This window comes from Setaria viridis, chromosome 8, assembly GCF_005286985.2.
Source record: "Setaria viridis chromosome 8, Setaria_viridis_v4.0, whole genome shotgun sequence".
NCBI classification, from domain to species: Eukaryota; Viridiplantae; Streptophyta; class Magnoliopsida; order Poales; family Poaceae; genus Setaria; species Setaria viridis.
Genome location: NC_048270.2, coordinates 30975598 through 30995541, shown reverse-complemented (window position 1 = coordinate 30995541; position 19944 = coordinate 30975598). Strand labels below are relative to the sequence as shown.

At 43.3% G+C, this 19944-nt stretch overlaps 1 protein-coding gene across 1 annotated transcript; it reads left to right on the top strand.

The window, feature by feature from the left end:
• The first annotated feature begins 1800 nt into the window (after positions 1–1800).
• LOC117834492 (uncharacterized) lies at positions 1801–4204 on the top strand. The gene has a single exon (XM_034714055.2). It carries the CDS (start codon positions 1862–1864, stop codon positions 3929–3931), a length of 2070 nt encoding a protein of 689 aa, XP_034569946.2. The 5' UTR covers positions 1801–1861; the 3' UTR covers positions 3932–4204.
• Positions 4205–19944: the final 15740 nt, after the last annotated feature.

Sequence of the window (19944 nt, the reverse complement as noted above, 5' to 3'; positions counted from 1 at the left end):
TGCAATGATTATTGTAACGACCTTATTTTGGAACTATGAATTTATTTCGAAATTTTAAATTTTTGGAACATGTAATTTATTATTATTTTGGACTTCAATGCATGTAGTTTCATTTTATATTTGTGATAAGTAGTTCAAGTCGAACCAGGGGCAAGAAAGGCAATCTACCCTCAAACTCCTCTTTTCTGGAGCTAGGGACACCCTCCCAGCTAAACACCCTCACCAGACAGCTCCAACTCCACCCAGAGCTGGCTCCACCTGGAGTTCTGGAGTGGAGCAGCTCCACCCAGAGTTGGAGTCATGCCAAACAGAACCTTAATCTCTAGTTATGTTGCTACTGCAGAGCTACTGTGCTAGCTAGCTCCCTTAACAACATTAATAACTCTGGTCAAGTGTGCATCAGGTAGAGTATTCTGGCCAGCGATGTAATCACCTTGGTAATTAATCAATATGTACTAGAAGGAAGTTAAAAGTTAATTAAAGAAATAAGAAAGAACAAATAAACAAAAGTTCTATACTGAACCTGGTACGCAGTAATTAACGGAATTAGTCTTTGGTTCCGAAATTTCTATATAAATGAAATAAATGTTATAACAATCTAACCCAGCTATTTGCACGGACCACAACATTGCTAGTCACGCTGGTATGCCGTCACCAAATCAATGTATATAAGGTAATTCATGCTGTGTTTAATTTTTGCCACACTTCCATATAATCTCCAAAAGGCATGTCTAGTCCTCGTCACTCCGACGAAACTATTTGTATACTTTTCTGTTGCTTTTTTTATAATTTATAGGACTTATTTTTTTTTAGAGTGTCCATCCTAGGTGGATTTACCTGGAGACTTCGAAAGGAGCCTCCAATTAGTAATAATAAGATACTTTTCCGTTGCTTAACTTCACACATACTAAATCAGTTTAAGATTAAATGGGTGAAGGGCATTTAGCATGGTAATTCCAGGCCCACTTGTGCCACTTTCTTGGTCAGCATGCAAGACCTTTCTTGGTCTTCAAGCCCTGAGTCGCTACGAGAGCCTCGCAAGTCTATACCTAATCGTGCATGTCATAGAATGCCACTAGTTAGCACTTTATAGAACCAAACTGAATTTGATACCTTGAGCTATGATTAATTTACACCTAATCCCAAGGTTTAAGTACCACCTATACCTAGGTTCATTGCATTTTTCCATGAGCAAGCACAGCGTTAACAAATTGTGCGTTTTGGAATCAATGCTCCACGCATCTCTTCAAGTTGAAGGTTGGCTTGAACTTGTGCCATGAGCAAGTTTATTTAACTAAGTTGAAAGACTTCATCTTTAGTTATGTTGCTGCTGCAGAGCTACTGCATGTGCTAGCTAGCTCCCTTAACAACATTAATAACTCTGGCTAAGTGTGCATCAGGTAGAGTATTCTGGCCAGCGATGTAATCACCTTGGTAATTAATCAATATGTACAAGAAGGAAGTTAAAAGTTAAAGAAATAAGAAAGAACAAATAAACAAAAGTTCTATACTGAACCTGGTATACGCAATAATTAACGGAATTAATTAGTCTTTGGTTCCGAAATTTCTATATAAATGAAATAAATGTTATAACAATCTAACCCCGCTATTTGCACGGACCACAACATTGCTAGTTTGTGTCAACAAAAGTAGCAATTAAATTTTATTAGTCCACCGTGATTTAACAGGAAAGTTTCATTCTACACCGTTGTTCCATAGCTCAACAACCACCGACCGTTGCTTTTTTCCCTATATACACATACAGAACTCAGGGTTCTCTAAGACCCAAACTGTGTACTCCATTGGAGTGAGCTAGGTAGAGAAGTGTACAGCGCCCTCAGAAACCAAATCTGCAGCCAGCATGGATCTGGCACCGAGTCCCACACCCAGTCCCCATACCAAAGACTGCCGTAAAGATTATACAGCTACCGTAGAAAAATATGTCATCCTGGCCGTTCTCGCCATGTTCCTCTTGCACGTACTGGGTTCCTTACGCCGTCGGTCGAGCCACACACTCCTCCATTCTATCGTGATGGGAGTCTACACGCTCTCCTATCCGCTGGTGGGCTATATCGTTGGGCTGATGAAATCTTCCAATTTCTACTACGAAGACTTCACTGTGTGGGCAGTGTTCCTTCTTCTGCTCCTCGGCAGCGCGGACAACCTCACGGTTTGCCGCCTCAGCGACGTCGACAACTGGAAGAGCATCCACGTCAAACACATCCTTAAGGGATTCTGGCTGGTGCTAATCATTCTGATAATTTGCAAGCGTCATGATGTGATCTACAGGTATCCCTTATATGCCATCGTGTTGGTCGTCATCCTCAAGGGGTATGTGAGAATAGCTTCCATGAGGATGGTGAGCAAATCCTACCTCTGCAAGAAGGTGAAGGTGATCGCTGAATATATGCAGCAGCAGCACAAGGACAACCTGGAGGAGTCCTTCGATCCTGTGACCATGGAAGGCTACCGGTACATTGTCGCTGGCGAGAAGTACTGCATCAAGCGGCAGCCTGGTTGCACACCATGGTACAAGAGGGGCGACTTTGTCACCGTGGAGAAGATCTGGCAGTGCACAGGGAGGCTGCTGGTCCTTGAGCGGGGCAAGCTGCTCAAGGACTTGTGCCTCTCTATGGCACTCTCCAAGATGCTCAACCGAAGGTTTGTTGGCTTCAGGCTCTCAGAGGCGGGGCATGACAAAACCCGTGACTTTGTGTTCAAAGGCCTGCTCGCCGGGGACAAGCCACATCAGAGGGCCTTCAGGGTCATCGAGGAAGAGCTTGTTTTTGTCCATGACTTCTATTACACAAGGTATTCTTACCTCTACCAAAAGGGTCGATACATTGCCCTCAGTCTGCCCATCATCATGCTTGGCCTATGCTTGTGGCTCACCTATCTGCTCGTCAAGCACTTCAAGAGTGGCTCTGTGCTGGTTGCCACCATATTTGTAACTGTTGTCGTGGCATTCCTGGAGGCATACCAGCTCTACCTGTACATATCCTCAGGTTGGTTCAAGGTGGCACTAATACAGAGCTACATCAACACACCATTTTTGCGAAGAAGCCGTTGCCTTGAGATGATCATAGGCCTTCTTTTGAGGTTGAAGGCGTTTGCACCATGGAAACGCAATCTTGGGCAGTACTGTATCCTCCAGGAGCTTGGCCGCAAAAGTAGGGTTAGGAATTGTCTCCATTATGCTACGCTGCGCCTGGTGGACAAGGCTAGCAAGAATGGACTGAAGAAATCAGAAAAGTTGTCCGAAAATGTGAAGAAAGCCATCGTTGATTCCCTATTAAGAAGCAACGGCAACCTGACGAATGGGGTAACATCGCTGCAAAACAATGGCGTCAGTTGTCTCTCATGGGCATGTGATGCTAATACTACTGACGGAGCGGTGGCTCGCACCATTGTGGTCTGGCACATTGCTACAACCCTGTGCGAGCAGAAGCTGGATAAAAAAGCCAAAGAAGAAGACGCTGTCAAAACAGCCTCCACTTTATCCAAGTACTGCATGCATCTCCTTGCTTTTGCACCTAACCTCTTGCCCGACCACAGCTCCATATCAGAATCCATACTTGATCAGTCAATCGACGAAGCAAGCAAGTTACTCAAAGAGGGCAAGAACAAGAAGATCAAGGGCAAGAACAAGAAGATCGAGGGCAGGTGTGAGATACTAATGGAAATTAACACCGATGATGGTTGTGTTCGTGATGAAAAAAAGCTTGTTGCGAAGGGCGTTCACCTTGCAAAGCAACTGACTGATAACATACACGACTTCACAACACGGTGGAAGGTGCTATCTGATTTCTGGGCGGAGATGATGCTGTATGTCTCGCCATCCGACGATGCTCGGGAGCACCTGGAAGTTCTTGCAAAAGGAGGGGAGTTATCACGCACCTTTGGGCGCTGCTCACGCATGCCGGTGTGCTGAAGAGAGGCCCTACAGGGCCAAAAGATGTTGTGTGATCTGTCCAACCAGTGCACAAGTAGCAGTCCATATATCTACCTAGCTATTGCTTGTAACATTCTATGTATATTGCCTACTGTCATGTTAGGACAGACCAACTTGTGGCATACCATGTGTGAGTTAGTCTGTCGAGTCTGTACCTCTTTTCATGTCATGTCTGTTGTCAGATTTTGGACATAGTGGGATCTGTAATTTCCTCAAGTTTCATTAAGAAGAGTGCGCGTTCAGGTTGTTTTACGTGAGCGCGGCTTAGCCTCTTAGGTGGTCATTACATTCATGATCCGATGACCACTTGGGTCATGAACTCACGATCCTTAGTTATGTTCCATATGTAAAGGGGAAGAAAACCGAAAAACGCTGCAGCTTCATCGCAGCACAAATTCACTCCCTCTTAGTTGCATTTGGTCGTGTGTCAATCGAGCAGATCCTCAGTTGCAGCAGGGATTGACCCTACTACTACAGAAGGGGCGGGGATCCCTGCTTGAGGATTCCAGCTCCTCAGGTAGGGGTTCAACCTTAAGGATGACGCCATGGTAGGAATTCTTGCGTTCATGTTCGTAACGAGACTGAGTGTTATGGAAAAATGTAGTCTCCTCCCTCTTCCCTCTTTGGGGAAGGGAAGCCTTTATTCTTCCCTGAGTGTATTGGATCCCCATTTTGGGCACAGGTAAAATGGGTATTACAGCCGTTGCATGCGCCGTTAGACGGTGTGGCAGACGACAGCTCTCTGATTGCTTGCTGCTGCTGGGTCGCTGTGTCGTCTGGGCTAGGCAAGCTGACCAAGTCTATTCTTCATCGATGGGCAAATTTGTTCTTTTGTGGGCCCATAAATTTAGGTGCACGCATCACAACACATTCGATCATTCACAAGCTGAAGGCTGGGTCTCAACTTGTGTCATTAGCTGTTGAAATAATGGGCCTAGCCCATAAGGAATTTCAGAATTTCAAATAAATCTCAAAGACCCATGTGGGTAAGAGGTGGAGTGGTTCAAGTTGTGGATGAATGTAGCTCGAAGCTCTAGGCGAGAGTTCAACTTAACAATCCTCGCTGAAACACTAGTATATAAACAGCAGTGAGAAACAGGCAAAATCTCTGATGGGCATTTGAGATCTGGTGGGGGATTGTTGAAATAATGGGCCTAGCCCATAAGGAATTTCAGAATTTCAAATAAATCTCAAAGGCCCGTGTGGGCAAGAGGTGGAGTGGTGCAAGTCTTTAGTCCCACATTGCTAGTGGAGGGGAGGGATGACCAACTTAAATATGGAAGTTGTCTCCACTCCTCCAAGCTATGTGTGTGGGGAGGGAAGAAGAGCTCCACACGCGCGCGCTCGCTCGCCACGCCACGCCTCGCCGGGCGAAGGGCGCGGGCGCGCGGCACCTGCGTGAATGGTCCACCAAAATTCGGCCCCTCGCCTTGCGGGGGCGCGGCTTCCTTTTGCTGTTTTATTTTTTGGTTACGACGTACCGGCCTCTACCATAAACAGATCTATTCGAGCTAGGGTTTTTGCCTCCTCTCGCTGCTGCGCCGCCACCGTAGTCTACTCCATCCCAATTGTCGGCGTGCACCGGCGATTGGGAGAGCAGGTCTCCGGAACCGTCATCTTCAGCGATCCTGCACCAGGAGAGGGCGAATAAGGTTTTTGGGAAGCGCTCTGCGCGACTGCTCGATCGCTTCCTCCACTTCGTCAAGTTCTTCGTCGACTCCTTCACCACAGCACGTCTACCTCTTCGTCGCTCAGGCCTCACTCGCCGTCACGAACAACGTCAGGCTGCTGTACCCGGTAGTCGTCCAGGAGCCGGTCTTCATCAAGAAAGAAACGTACGATCTCTTAACTCAAATTATGTCTTCCATACTAGCTATTATGATCTGTTGCAGTCTGATAGCACTGGATAGTATGGTAGAATGTGTGATTCTATTTGCAATGATAGACTTGTCTAGATCTTGCGTAGACATGTCTAGTTTAATCTGTTGTCTGTTCATCGTATTCATGATTTATTTCTGGATTAAATTAAAACTAAAAGTGCTTATATATCCAACAATCCAAAAACCTTATTGTAGGCACTTTAGTTTTATGGCTGGATTTCTTGATGCACTGAGGCCAGCACCGTTTGCTGGTGTGCACTTCAAGAGGTGGCAGGTGAAAGCTACGCTGTGGCTTACTGCCATGAAGGTGTTCTGGGTGTCCAATGGCAAGCCGGAAGGAGTTCTCTCTCCTGAAAAGGAGAAAGAATATTCGGAAGCCAACACAATCTTCTTGGGCACTGTGATTGGTGCACTTGCAGAACATCTGCAAGATGTGTACCTTCATCACACGGTCGCAAAGGAGTTGTGGGACGATCTGACTGCCAACTACGGTGGCTCAGATACTGGCACTGAACTGTGCATCATTGAGCAGTATCATGACTACAAGATGGTTGATGGAAAATCTGTAGTCGCTCAGGCTCATGAATTACAGTGCATGGTGAAGGAACTCGATCTGCTAAAGATTGTCGTGTCCGACAAGTTTGTGGCTGGGGGCATTATTGCCAAGTTACCTCCATCCTGGAGGGATTTCGCCACTTCTCTCAAACACAAGAGGACAGAAATTTCTGTTTCAGACCTGATTGCGTCTCTTGATGTTGAGGAGAAAGCTCGGGCTAAAGATGGACGATCTAAAGCTGTTGAGGGTCAGACCAGTGCCAATATGGTGCACCAATCACATCACAATGGCAATGGTGGCAAGGGCAAGGGCAAGAACAATAAGCCTAAGCAGTCCACTACCTTCAAGAAGAAGAAGAACAAGGAGAACGAGGGATGCTTCGTGTGCGGTTCTACTGACCATTGGGCAAAGAAGTGCCCAAACCGCAAAGGAAGAAAACCTCCACAGCAGAAGTCTGTGAGCATGGTGACCAGCGCTGGAGAGGGAAATAGTGGGTATGGTAATTTACCTTCTGTTTTTTCAGTGTTCCAGTCTACTAACACTTGGTGGCTTGATACTGGTGCTAATGTTCATGTGTGTGCTGATGCCTCATTGTTTTCATCTTACCAGGTCGCTCGGGATTCCTCCGTCCTAATGGGGAATGGGTCACATGCTTCTGTTCATGGTGTTGGTACGGTAGATCTGAAGTTTACTTCAGGAAAGATCGTGCAACTGAAGAACGTGCAGCATGTCCCTTCTATCAGGAAGAATCTAGTTAGTGGCTCCCTTTTGCGTAGGGATGGTTTTAAGGTAGTGCTTGAGTCTAATAAAATTGTCGTGTCTAAGAGTGAACAATTTATTGGTAAAGGCTATGAGTGCGGAGGCTTGTTCCGCTTTTCCCTTTCAGATTATTGCAATAAGTCTGTGAACTATATTTGTGATGGTATTAATGAGAGTGATGCTAGTGTTTGGCATTCACGTTTATGTCATCTGAATTTTGGTTCTATGTCTCGACTTTCCAGCCTGTGTTTAATTCCGAATTTTTCCATTGTCAAAGGTTCTAAGTGCCATAGTTGTGTGCAATCTAAGCAACCTCGAAAACCTCACAAGGTAGCCGAGGAGAGACACTTGGCACCACTTGAACTCATTCATTCTGATATATGCGAGATGAATGGTGTGTTGACCAAAGGTGGAAAAAGATATTTCATGACTTTGATAGATGATGCGTCTAGATATTGCTATGTATATTTATTGAAACGAAAGATGAGGCTCTTAACTACTTTAAAATCTATAAGGCTGAAGTTGAGAATCAACTTGAGAAAAAGATCAAGAGAATTAGGTCTGATCGTGGTGGCGAGTATTTCTCTAATGATTTCGACTTGTTCTGTGAAGAACATGGTATTGTACATGAGAGGACGCCTCCCTATTCGTCCCAATCAAACGGGGTTGCCGAAACAAAGAATCGCACCTTGACTGACTTGGTGAACGTCATGTTAGACACCAGTGGATTATCTAAGGCATGGTGGGGGGAGGCTGTATTGACTTCATGTCATGTCCTGAAGAAAGTACCCATGAAGAATAAGGAGAAAACTCCATATGAAGAATGGATTGGAAGAAAACCATCACTTTCATACTTACGCACTTGGGGTTGCTTGGCCAAAGTTAGTGTGCCAATCAACAAGAAACGTAAGTTGGGACCTAAAACTGTGGATTGTGTCTTTTTGGGATATGCTCATCATAGCATAGCCTATAGATTTTTAGTGGTTAAATCAGAGGTGCCTGATGTTCATGTTAATACCTTGATGGAGTCTCGTGATGTTACGTTCTTTGAGAATATATTTACTATGAAACAATTGCATAGTATATCTAGACTATCTTCTGATATGATTGCTGAGACAACTCCTGAACCTATTGTGCTTCCTGATCATGCTGAACAAACACTTGAGCCAGTTCATGAGGAGGTTAACAGTGAAGCTCCTAAGAGGAGCAAGAGACAAAGAACTGCAAAGTCCTTTGGTGATGATTTCACTGTCTATCTCGTAGACGATACTCCTAAGACTATTTCAGAGGCATTTGCATCTCCAGATGCAGATGATTGGAAAGAAGCTATCCATAGTGAGATGTACTCTATTCTTTCTAATGGAACTTGGGAGGTTGTTGATCGACCGTATGGTTGTAAACCTGTGGATTGCAAGTGGGTGTTCAAAAAGAAGCTTAGGCTTGATGGTACTATTGATAAGTACAAGGCTCGACTTGTGGCTAAGGGTTATACCCAGAAAGAAGGCGAAGATTTCTTCGACACCTACTCACCTGTTGCGAGATTGACCAGTATTTGAGTATTACTTTCCCTTGCTGCCGCACATGGTCTTCTCGTCCATCAGATGGATGTTAAGACAGCTTTCCTTAATGGAGAGTTGGATGAGGAAATTTATATGAATCAGCCTGATAGGTTTGTAATAAAGGGTCAAGAGAACAAGGTGTGTAAATTGCTGAAATCTTTGTATGGCCTGAAACAAGCACCTAAGCAGTGGCATGAGAAATTTGATACTACACTCATATCAGCAGGCTTTTCTGTCAATGAGGCTGATAGATGTGTGTACTACCGCCATGGTGAGGGTGAGGGAGTTATATTGTGCTTGTATGTCGATGACATACTGATCTTTGATACAAATCTTGACGTGATCAAAGAGGTCAAGTTATTTCTGTGCCAAAATTTTGACATGAAAGATCTGGGAGAGGCTGATGTAATTCTGAATATCAAGTTGATCAAAGGAGAGAATGGGATTACTCTCACGCAATCTTATTATGTGGAAAAGGTCTTGAGCCGGTTTGGCTTTAAGGACAGTAAGTCTTCTCCCACACCTTATGATCCGAGCTTGATACTTCGGAAAAACAAGAGAATTGGCAGAGACCAATTAAGATACTCTCAGATTATTGGATCACTTATGTATTTAGCCAGTGCTACTAGGCCTGACATCTCATATGCTGTTTGCAAACTGAGCCGGTTTACCTCTAATCCGGGAGATGATCATTGGCGTGCACTTGAGCGAGTCATGCGCTATTTAGTTGGCACTATGGATTACGGAATTCACTACTCCGGGTATCCTGCAGTACTAGAAGGCTATAGTGATTCAAATTGGATATCTGATGCTGATGAACTGTATGCCACAAGTGGATACGTCTTCACTCTTGGTGGTGGTGCTGTTTCATGGAGGTCATCCAAACAGACTATCTTAACGAGGTCTACCATGGAAGCAGAACTTGCAGCATTAGATACAGCCACAGTTGAGGCTGATTGGCTACGTGAGCTCTTGATGGACTTGCCTATTGTCGAGAAACCTATGCCGGCAATACTTATGAATTGTGACAATCAAACAGTGATAGTCAAAGTGAACAATTCAAAGGACAATATGAAGTTATCAAGACACGTTAAGAGACGTCTGAAATCTGTCAGGAAAATGAGAAACTCCGGAGTAATATCAGTGGATTACATCTCAACTGATAAGAACTTGGCAAATCAGTTCACTAAGGGACTGTCACGTAATGTGATAGACAATGCATCAAAGGAGATGGGTATGAGACCCATATGAGCTACACCGTGGTGGTAACCCAACCTATGTGATCGGAGATCCCGTGAAGTAGGATCTGAGAAGAACAAGCCATGGGATAGCATGAGAGTATCCTACTAACCCACTCGAGAAATGATGCAACACTCTCAAACCACTGCATGGTAGGCTGGCTACTGCCTTAATATATTTTGTTAGCTTTAATTAGCAAAGATGTTGCCCCTGCAGAACATCTTGGAAAAATATACCTATATGAGCCCGACTGTTGTAAGGTCGCAGTCTGTGAGACTTGGGTGATCTCTATTAAGCTCATGAAGAGACCAGGGGTACGACCTATATGCCCCACCCGCGGGATAGGCTACAGGCAGCCAGGTACTAGTCCCGACTTTGAGTGAAACTTGTCCGCACAAAACTTGCAATTCAAGGCTTAGTCCATTGTTCAAGTTGTGGATGAATGTAGCTTGAAGCTCTAGGCGAGAGTTCAACTTAACAGTCCTCGCCGAAACACTAGTATATAAACAGCAGTGAGAAACAGGCAAAATCTCTGATGGGCATTTGAGATCTGGTGGGGGATTGTTGAAATAATGGGCCTAGCCCATAAGGAATTTCAGAATTTCAAATAAATCTCAAAGGCCCACGTGGGTAAGAGGTGGAGTGGTGCAAGTCTTTAGTCCCACATTGCTAGTGGAAGGGAGGGATGACCAACTTAAATATGGAAGTTGTCTCCACTCCTCCAAGCTATGTGTGTGGGGAGGGAAGAAGAGCTCCACACGCGCGCGCTCGCTTGCCACGCCACGCCACGCCTCGCCGGGCGGGGCGGGGCAAAGGGCGCGGGCGCGCGGCACCTGCGTGAATGGTCCGCCGAAATCCGGCCCCTCGCCTTGCGGGGGCGCGGCTTCCTCAAATTATGTCTTCCATACTAGCTATTATGATCTGTTGTAGTCTGATAGCACTGGATAGTATGGTAGAATGTGTGATTCTATTTGCAATGATAGACTTGTCTAGAGCAAGTAGACATGTCTAGTTTAATCTGCTGTCTGTTCATCGTATTCATGATTTATTTCTGGATTAAATTAAAACTAAAAGTGCTTATATATCCAATATGTTTTCTATTGAAGAAGATTATTAATGGATGATGATCCGACGTAAATAAAAAAACGTGAGCTCATGCATAGGGACTAATATGTTTAGACAAAATGGTGAAGAATCACAATCGTGAAACATACCTTCGAGTTTATGAAGAACCGGAGATTATTCTTCAAATACAAAGTTGCCATTGGCCGCGTTTCTTGTTGATCCAAATCACACATGCTCTAGGTAGCAACCTTCGTTGTTGTTGGTGTGTCCCGGCATACCTCCTCTGCACCCGTGATATTGAGATGGAAAGGATAAAGAACACACATGTGGGCTACATGGTCCCAAACTCATGCGGTGCTTGCATACAAACTCGTCAATCTGAAATTTCTTCATCCGATGAGGAACAAAAATGTAGCTTGCAAACGTCAAAAGCAACCATGTGCACACAGCTTCTTCTGACCACCCAATATATTACTCATGCGTTGGGCGATGTAAGCGTGAAATCCCTTGATGACCTCGCCAAGTCAATGTATATCAAGTAACCTTGTTTTTTGTTTGTCAATTCTGCACAAGTGTGATTCAATCAGTGTTGAAAGCAGGGAATTCAATCAGTGTTGAAAGCACGTGTTGAAGTTCGTACACTACACCTGGTCTGGAACGCATTGAACAGAGAAGTGGCAAACACTCTTTTTCTTTCTAATGCATATTCGTTGCCAGAGAGTAATGCTCCGTTCTTCCTAATGCACGTACCCATCATGTTGTTGACAGCCTTGTCCACTGTGCTTGCCTGTTCAGGTGAGAGTTAGGGCAATGGTAGCGATATTGATATCCCGGCCTGCACACCCGGCTTTTAAGAATCTCTCTATGGCGCCGCTATCCTTAGTGATAACGGAACCACTGCTACATCTTTCTGCCATTTGGATTGCGGCCTCATGTACCTGACACGCCAGTTACATGGAGCTGCTGGTCGGGTGTGCCCCTCCACGGATTGCGCTCACTTGTCGAATTGGTAACCACACTTTTCTCTCCTTCATTATATCCTCACCAGCATCAGTCTCAAGGGTTCTTACCGGATGATGGCATTGTCATCATTGTATATCTGATTGGCAATAACAATTCATATGCGTGGACAATGCCATCATTGTATATCCCAAGCTCGGGTGGTCTAGAATTCCTTGATCTTAACTATCGTCAATGCCCATGTTCTGTAGCATGCACCAGTCATAAAAGATTTGTGCTAGCGGCTACAAGTGGTCTATGCTGGCGGGCCGAGCACCCGCCAGCACCCTTGAGCCAGCTCAAATGCCGTCAGTGCTAGCGGGTGCTCACCCGCCAGCACAGATGGTTTCTGTGCTAGCTTTCTGGTGCTTATGCCACCCACTAGGAATAATATGTATTTTCCCATTCAATATATTATTTTTCGTGAGTTATTTATAATTTCTATTTTCGCCAGTTGTTAGCCGTCAAATTGAAATATGTATCTCCAATCACATAACAACAAACTTGAATAATAAATAATTCATATTATTCAAAACAGCATCGTACATATAATATATAATTCACATTATTAAAAATACAACATTTGTAATAGAGCTATTCTTTGCTACGCTAATATTAAAACTACTACGTCTATCTATGAAGATCTTTGTAGTTGTCCGCCATCAACACACTATCTTTATCAAAGAATGCTCCATCCTAATGACAAATCTTGCGTTAGATGAACCTCACAATGTCCCTACAAATGTTGTCGATTTATTTATCTTCAAGCTTGGCATCATTAGTGTCAATCCTAGGCATCTGCAGGTCTACAGTAAATTAAGCTTAAGATATATTACCATTAGGAAGTTAGCACATGGCAATGTATAAGAGACTTACATCTTCAGGGTTCGTCTAGTACCTCCCATTATTTCTGAGGAACTCGCACACGTAATATCCACATAGCACAGAGCCGAGAGGTTGCTTGTGGCACTACAATTAAATAAAAAAATGATGAGTTGTTATTAATGATAAGTCTACATTATATGAAAAAAACCAAGTTTTTATGTTCTAACAAATCTATGATATATTATTTTCATAGCTTTCTTCCTTTTTGGATTGTGGTCCCCGCCTTTTAGTATGTAAAGCTTGTACGCACTTTGAGGATATAAAGACAAGAGTTAGTAATACAACTTAGGTGCATAGAATGTCAACATGCATTTAAGTACTACCAGGGAATGTATTACTTTTGTATAATGCATATGAAATCATTGTACATATCTCTACTAAAGCTGGCTGAGTTGAGGATGACTACTTCTCCTAGCTTGGGTAAAATAATGATGCAAATCTAGTGGTCTCTGCATTATATTAAAATAATTTATATTATAGACGACATTAAATAGCACCAAGTATACATATATAGTAATTAAAACCAGCAGCTTACTGAAAATTGTAAGGACCCATGATACGATCCTTGTCAGCCTTTTTCCTCATTACTCTTGCAATGTATATGGACACTTTGTGCGTTTCGTCTCTCTTGGCTTTTAATTTTATAGTATTTTTCTCCGCTTGTGTCTGTGCTGCTTCCATTTGTGCTTTGATCGTTTCCATCATTTTGAGCTTGTGCTCTAGCTCACTTATTCGTGCTGGGTCAAGGTATGCTACCTTGAACCTGCCGTTCGTCAATTCTTCCTCCCTCCATTGCATCTTGCAGAATAGATCGCTCAGGTACTTGACATATAAAATATACACATATGTATTTAAAACTTGTGTATGCGGTACATGTGGACTTACAAGCACCATGCGGTAATGAGATTCACGTCGAGGTATTGTCGACAGTAAAGTCTGTGCAAATCCTCAAAATCAATCACAATCTAGTAATCGAGAACGCCAAGGAAAACCTTAGTTGGGACATGCGTGGTGATTGCTTGAATGCCTTGCTTCATTGCATTCTTGATCCATCCATGCAGCTTATTCAGTGCCCATGGGCCCTCTAGCAGATCCCACCGAAATAAGAATGATTTGCCATGCTCATGATCAATTGGGACATCATCTGACGCAAAGAAATTGAGGTTTTGATCCTTTTCCTTTTGCCGAGAGGCACCACAAGTTACAGATTTTTCACCGAAAGATAAAGCCTTCTTCTTCAATACATTTAAAAACTTGTCAACTTCTGTTGATGGAGTCTTTTGATCATATGTGCTGACCATACGGGATACTGCTAGCCTCTGGGGAGGTGGAGATGCCGGTGAAGGTGATGTTGGATCAATAACTTCTAAATCATTTACCCGTTCATCACCTTGGAATAGTGATGTCCAATCGTCCTCATTGAGAGCTTCTCGGACAGGTGATAGCAGTGGCTACTCATCCTCATTGGTAGCTCCCTGCACATGTGACAGCGTCGGCTACTCCGTGTCAACATTTGAATCTAGAAGGGGTACATCTTAGCTCGGCCGTGAGGTTTCTGGTGATGCATTATTCAGAACGATATATCGGCGACGCCACAGTATGTACTGGTTCATTGCATCACCGAGAACCTCAATCCCCTCATCAGTAGGGATGTCTATCTTGCATGACTCATCCAACACTGTAACAAGTTGCACCCAAGCGTATTCTGGCAGGGTGCCTTTGGGAACACATGACCCGTTACTGCCTTGTGTGCTTGTGTTTTCTAAAATTTATCCTCTGAAACTTCAGCCATATCACTAGAATTATTAGAGAAGAGATCATGAAATATTTCTGCAGTCTTTTCAAGTCGAGAGTGATTCCCATCTCAGTAGCTTTTCTCTTCATTGTCTTTCTCTCTAGTGACTCTAATTCTTTTTCTTCAAACATCTTCTGGATTGATTCCCCACTCATCTCTTGATCAAATATATCATCAATTTTTCTAACTTCGCTTCGGTGTTTCTGATGTCGTATGTTGCTATTAAAATGTCAAAAATCAATCGAAATCCATCAAGTTGTTCAAATTCCGCCAATGATCTAGCATTATTGAAAGTTCAGTCTGCATTAATGTTAGTTTTAGCAGTTTTAATATGTGTAACGACTTCTCTTACCTCATGAAGTGATTCTTTGATTTTTTTTTTGTGTGGCTGGTTCATCTTCCTTGAGCCCTGGTTTATCTTTTTCAAAAATTTCAGCAAGCATCTCTGGCTTGTTCTTGTCGTTTTGCTCCTCCTAGCAGAGTTTCTGCCATTCTCGTTTCACTCTTTCTACATTGCTTATCCTTTGTAAGATTTGTGTAGCCTCTCTAATTGTTTTATCCATGAAATTACCTCCTGCACACATTTTTACATACTGGGTAGAGTGAGGGGTTAGTGAAATTCCCAAGTTCGGACCTTACTTGAGTAGTCCATTAAATTGATTCCGGCCTTCACCAATTCCTTCATCCTCTCCTTGCTTGAAACAGATCACTTGCATCCTTAAATTTTGGACCTTACTTAAGGGAAAATATTGTATGCAGAATTCCTTTACGAGCTCGTCCTATTTTCCCTCACTTCAACAGATGCAAGTGTGTACCATCTTCATGCTTCACCTTCAAGAGAATATGGAAAAAGATTCCACTTGAACCAAGTAGCCGAAACTCCTTCTTGTTGAACCATGTTGCATATCATCGTGAATCGCTCCATGTGTCTATATGGCTTGTCGTCCTCCAATCCTCTAAAAGGGTTTGTCGCCACAAACTCGATGATTCCATGATTCAATTCATAGTGGGTCATAGCAAGCTCCAAATCTAATTTTTGCAACTCAAAGTCCTCTAATGATGGCATTGCTAATTCACTTAGTGACATTTCTTCATTTTCCAATGGTGAGATCAACAGATCCATCTAGGCATTGAAAACAAAAAATAAAAACAAAAAGATTTAAATGAAAATTAAGTATTAGCAGGTTAGCAAAATCAATACAAAGATCTAACACAGCAAACTAACTTGTTCCCTAGCAACAGCACTAGAAAAGCTTGTTGACAGCAGTTAGCGCACCAATTTGTGAACTGCAAGCGCACGGATTTGTTGTAGCTTTTCCCTTAGAGTATTCCCCCAAGGTTTATCAATACGTGGAACAAGTAGGATGCTAGCTCTCACTTTATACTAATCTTACTAACGAGATCAAGCAATATGGGTTGTGAAGAGAGACAAACAAATCTAAACTAAACAAAGGAACAAGAAGCAAAGGATGATACAAGATAGATAACAGAGATAGATATGTGTTTCCTCTCTAGGATCTAGGTTCACATGAATATGCATATACTACACAAATAGGTGTTGCCTTCACTAACTATCACAGAGATTATGTGCTCGCTTGGCTCTTTCCCTCCTGCATATCGTCACTACGCAGGGACTGTCAACAACTCCGCTCACACATCTATATCAAAACATCCACAGAGTTAAGCTAATCATCACGATTACCACAAACTCTACTAAGAATATATGCTGATCAGAATACATATGAATAAAGTATTGCAATGACATAGACCATAAAGAATTGATAGGCATGAAGTACATGTAGTAGTTACATATCATGGATCCAAACAATCCTAGGGATGAATATAGGCTTTACCCCATCATCTTGTAGAGATTGACACAAAAAGGGGTGAAGGAGACTCTAGAGAATGTTGTCACCGAAGATGGTGGAGAAGGGGTGCAGGAACACCCTAGGCCGATCGGCCTAGGGCTCCTCAGGCCGATTGGCCTGAGGGCTTCCTTGCGCCTCTTGACTCCCGTCGGCATTGGTCATCGCGGTGATCTGATCTAATCTCTATTTTTCATCTTGTGGCGGAGGCCGCTAGGTCTAAACTCGTTGGGATCCTCCTCCTTTGTTGAAAGTCCTTGGTATTTATAGTTGGCGGCATCAGTTGGGGTGCCTTCAAAGCCAAGTTTCTGTAAAATAACCTTAGGAACATCATGGGTTTCCTCCTGGTGAAAGGGCGCGACGATCGGGGCTAGAAACAGGCTAGGCCGATCGGCATGGACCCCTCTGGGCCGATCATCCTGCCCTATTTTGGCCTCCAATGCCCGAGTTCTTCATACAAAAGTTGTAGATCTGGTCGAGCTATGCAATTTTCCCTATAAATTTGCTCCAATCGGAACTCGGATGAGGAAGATATAGCCTGTGCAAGTTTTAGCTCCTTCTGCGGGCCTGCAGTTCAATGTTCGTGTTTGAGCCTTCCAATATCCAAATTCCGGGCCCAATTCCAACTTGTAGAAAAACCCTTCATTTATGTCGTGTTTCCTGTGATTTTGCAATATGGTCCAAAATGCAACACGTACGTGAATATGGGGTTGTTTCAGGTGTCAAGTGGCGGGTTAGTATAAGAATATGCCTAAAAATACTAGTTAAATGGCACTAAAAGTGTGTCAATAGCGAGCGTCAACAAACACCATATTGGGCTGTTTTTTTCTAAGCCCTAGCCCATCTAACGGAGCACCATTATTGCATTTCGTAGTACCATATTGGGCCGTTTTTTCTAGGCCCGAGCCCATTATTGCATTTCGCAATAATATATTCAATTTTGGTTGTTGATCACCATCACAATCACAGACATAAAAACAGCTTATTTCCAACTTTCATATTGTTCACATCACAATCAATGAATAGTTCACCAGCAACAATAATGCAACATTCAACAAGTTAAGCATCAACAATGCAACATTCAACAAAAGTTCATCGGCAACAAACAACAACTTCACCAGCAACACACTTCAGTTGAGGGAAGGATTCACCTGAGTCTGACTAGTGCTGAAGTTTATCAGACTAGAAATCAAAGAGTGCAACTCCTTTGTGTTGTTCTTCAAAGCTTGGAGCTCTTCTGTCTGAGACTTCAATGTTGTTTCTTGTGTTTCAGCTCTCAATCTCAGTGCACCCATCTCAGACTCCTGTTCAGTAATCTTTTGCCGAAGTTGTGCCCCCCATGTTTCTCACTCTCAAGATCAGCTTATATTTCTTCTACCTGGCTAAAAATGGCCCAACAAAATTGAGCTCATAAAGGCTCTTACATGGACCGAACATCAATTTGTGACAAACCAAAATTGTCATAACACCCCTACCACGTCTGAGCCACGTTGAATTCTTGTCCAACATGGCGCAACCTCGACATAGTTTTACAACGAAATGTGGGACGGATTTTCATTTGTCATTGTCTTAATGATGTACCGAAATAAGGAACGTCTCTGGTCGCGGTTTGTGATGCTCGACTAATGACGAAGGGTTTTCGTCACTCCCGTGTCATAAATCACGGTTTATGATGAAAAAACGCGTTGATGATACTTTTTGGTTTGTCATATATCAGCAAATTTCTTGTAATGGTTCCTCAAGCCACACGTCTCGCCAATAAATACCGTAGAGCTATTTTATAATGGTTGTGATGTACTAATGGGTACTTGCAGTGCTGTCCCTTTTGATTTTTGCTTGCAGCTTGATTTGAGAAAAATAATTAACTAGATTTACAAATAATTAAAAAGATATGGTAATAATTTCTCACTGCTACCTTACAACCACTATAGGTTCTTGCAGTACTGTCCTTTTGATTTTTGCTGACAGCTTTATCTGAGAAAAATAATTAAAAAAATTACATATAATTAAAAGGACATAGTAATAATTTCCCACCACTACCTACAACCATCGTAATAAAGGGAAAATAATAACTGTAGTAACTCACTCCTCACTTGGTAGTGCGGTGTGCGCTTCACATTTTCACTACGCAAAGGGAAAATTAGTTCTTAGCATTGAAAGATCACGACTTCCGTAAGATACCACTGAAATACATCGGTCCTGTAAAATACCACTAAACGGTATTGTTGGTACCTTTTCCAGCCAACACATGAGCGCGCTAGCTCACGTGTAGATTAGGATGTCACCTCATCGGAGCTCCTACTCCTGGCCGGTTAGACCGGTCAGGCAGGCCGGTCAGGGCGATCCAACACAGGGGCACCGTGAAAACCTACGTCCACCACCTCGGGAGGGACCCCGTTGGAGATGGCGAGCCTAGGTTGCTCTGAGATCGACAGGCCACTCAGAATGTCCTCAACCGCCGTCGAGACGAAGGAGGAAAGCAGGAGCTTGGAAAAGCTAAGATTTGGAGATAAAAAAGTAGATAAAGTGTTTGTCGATTGGGTTCGTTGCCCTCAATCGGCCAGGGTCTTTTATATTTATAGGGTGGGAGGTTTTTTTTGCAAGGAAGTCCCTTTTCAACTCCAATTCGGCCAGGACTCCTAAATTCGTCTCGGACTCGGGGCGACCGGTCTTACCGGTCGGGACTACTGGTCAGACCGGTGGATGCGTGCCACACCAGCTACAGCAACCAGACCGGTCAGACCGCCCATAGAGACCGGTCTGACGGGCTGGTCTAGCCTGATCGGCGTTGCTTCCATTTTTGGGCTTCAACACATGCCCCCTGTTTCTTGGTAAAACTTGCATACCAAGAAATAAAATAAGCCTAAGGGCGATGAATTCCACTGGCCATTTATTCTAAGGGCGATATTTTTGAAATATCTGCCATATTTCTTCAAGCGTCTTGCCAAATACTTATAATACTTTTTCAAGTACCTCCCATTCAGTGCTCTAGGTAGCTGAAATCTATGCAATGTCTCTACCATATAGGAATTTCCACGAACCACACTTGTAATCTTATATGGCCCATCCCAACTTGGAGACCACTTTACAAATTTATTGCTTTTGGTTCCTATAGGTAGAATTGTCTTCCAAACCAGATCTCCTACCTAAACTGTCTCTGCTTTGATCCTTTTGTTGTATGCTCTAGCTACCTGAATTTTATCCTTTTCAATCTCAACTAAGGCATCCATTCACTTGTCGGTCACCTCATCAATATTATCCATCATTAAAGCATAATATGTGTGAAAATCAAGATTATTTTGCTTAGCCAACCTATATGCACCCAGATTTACCTCAACGGGTAAAACAGCTTACAAGCTCTAAAGGAGTAACTTTAGTGGTGCCATGTTT

Bases quoted from the DNA above. Each gene is read 5' to 3' on its own strand.
- LOC117834492 (XM_034714055.2), top strand. From the start codon at position 1,862: ATGGATCTGGCACCGAGTCCCACACCCAGTCCCCATACCAAAGACTGC.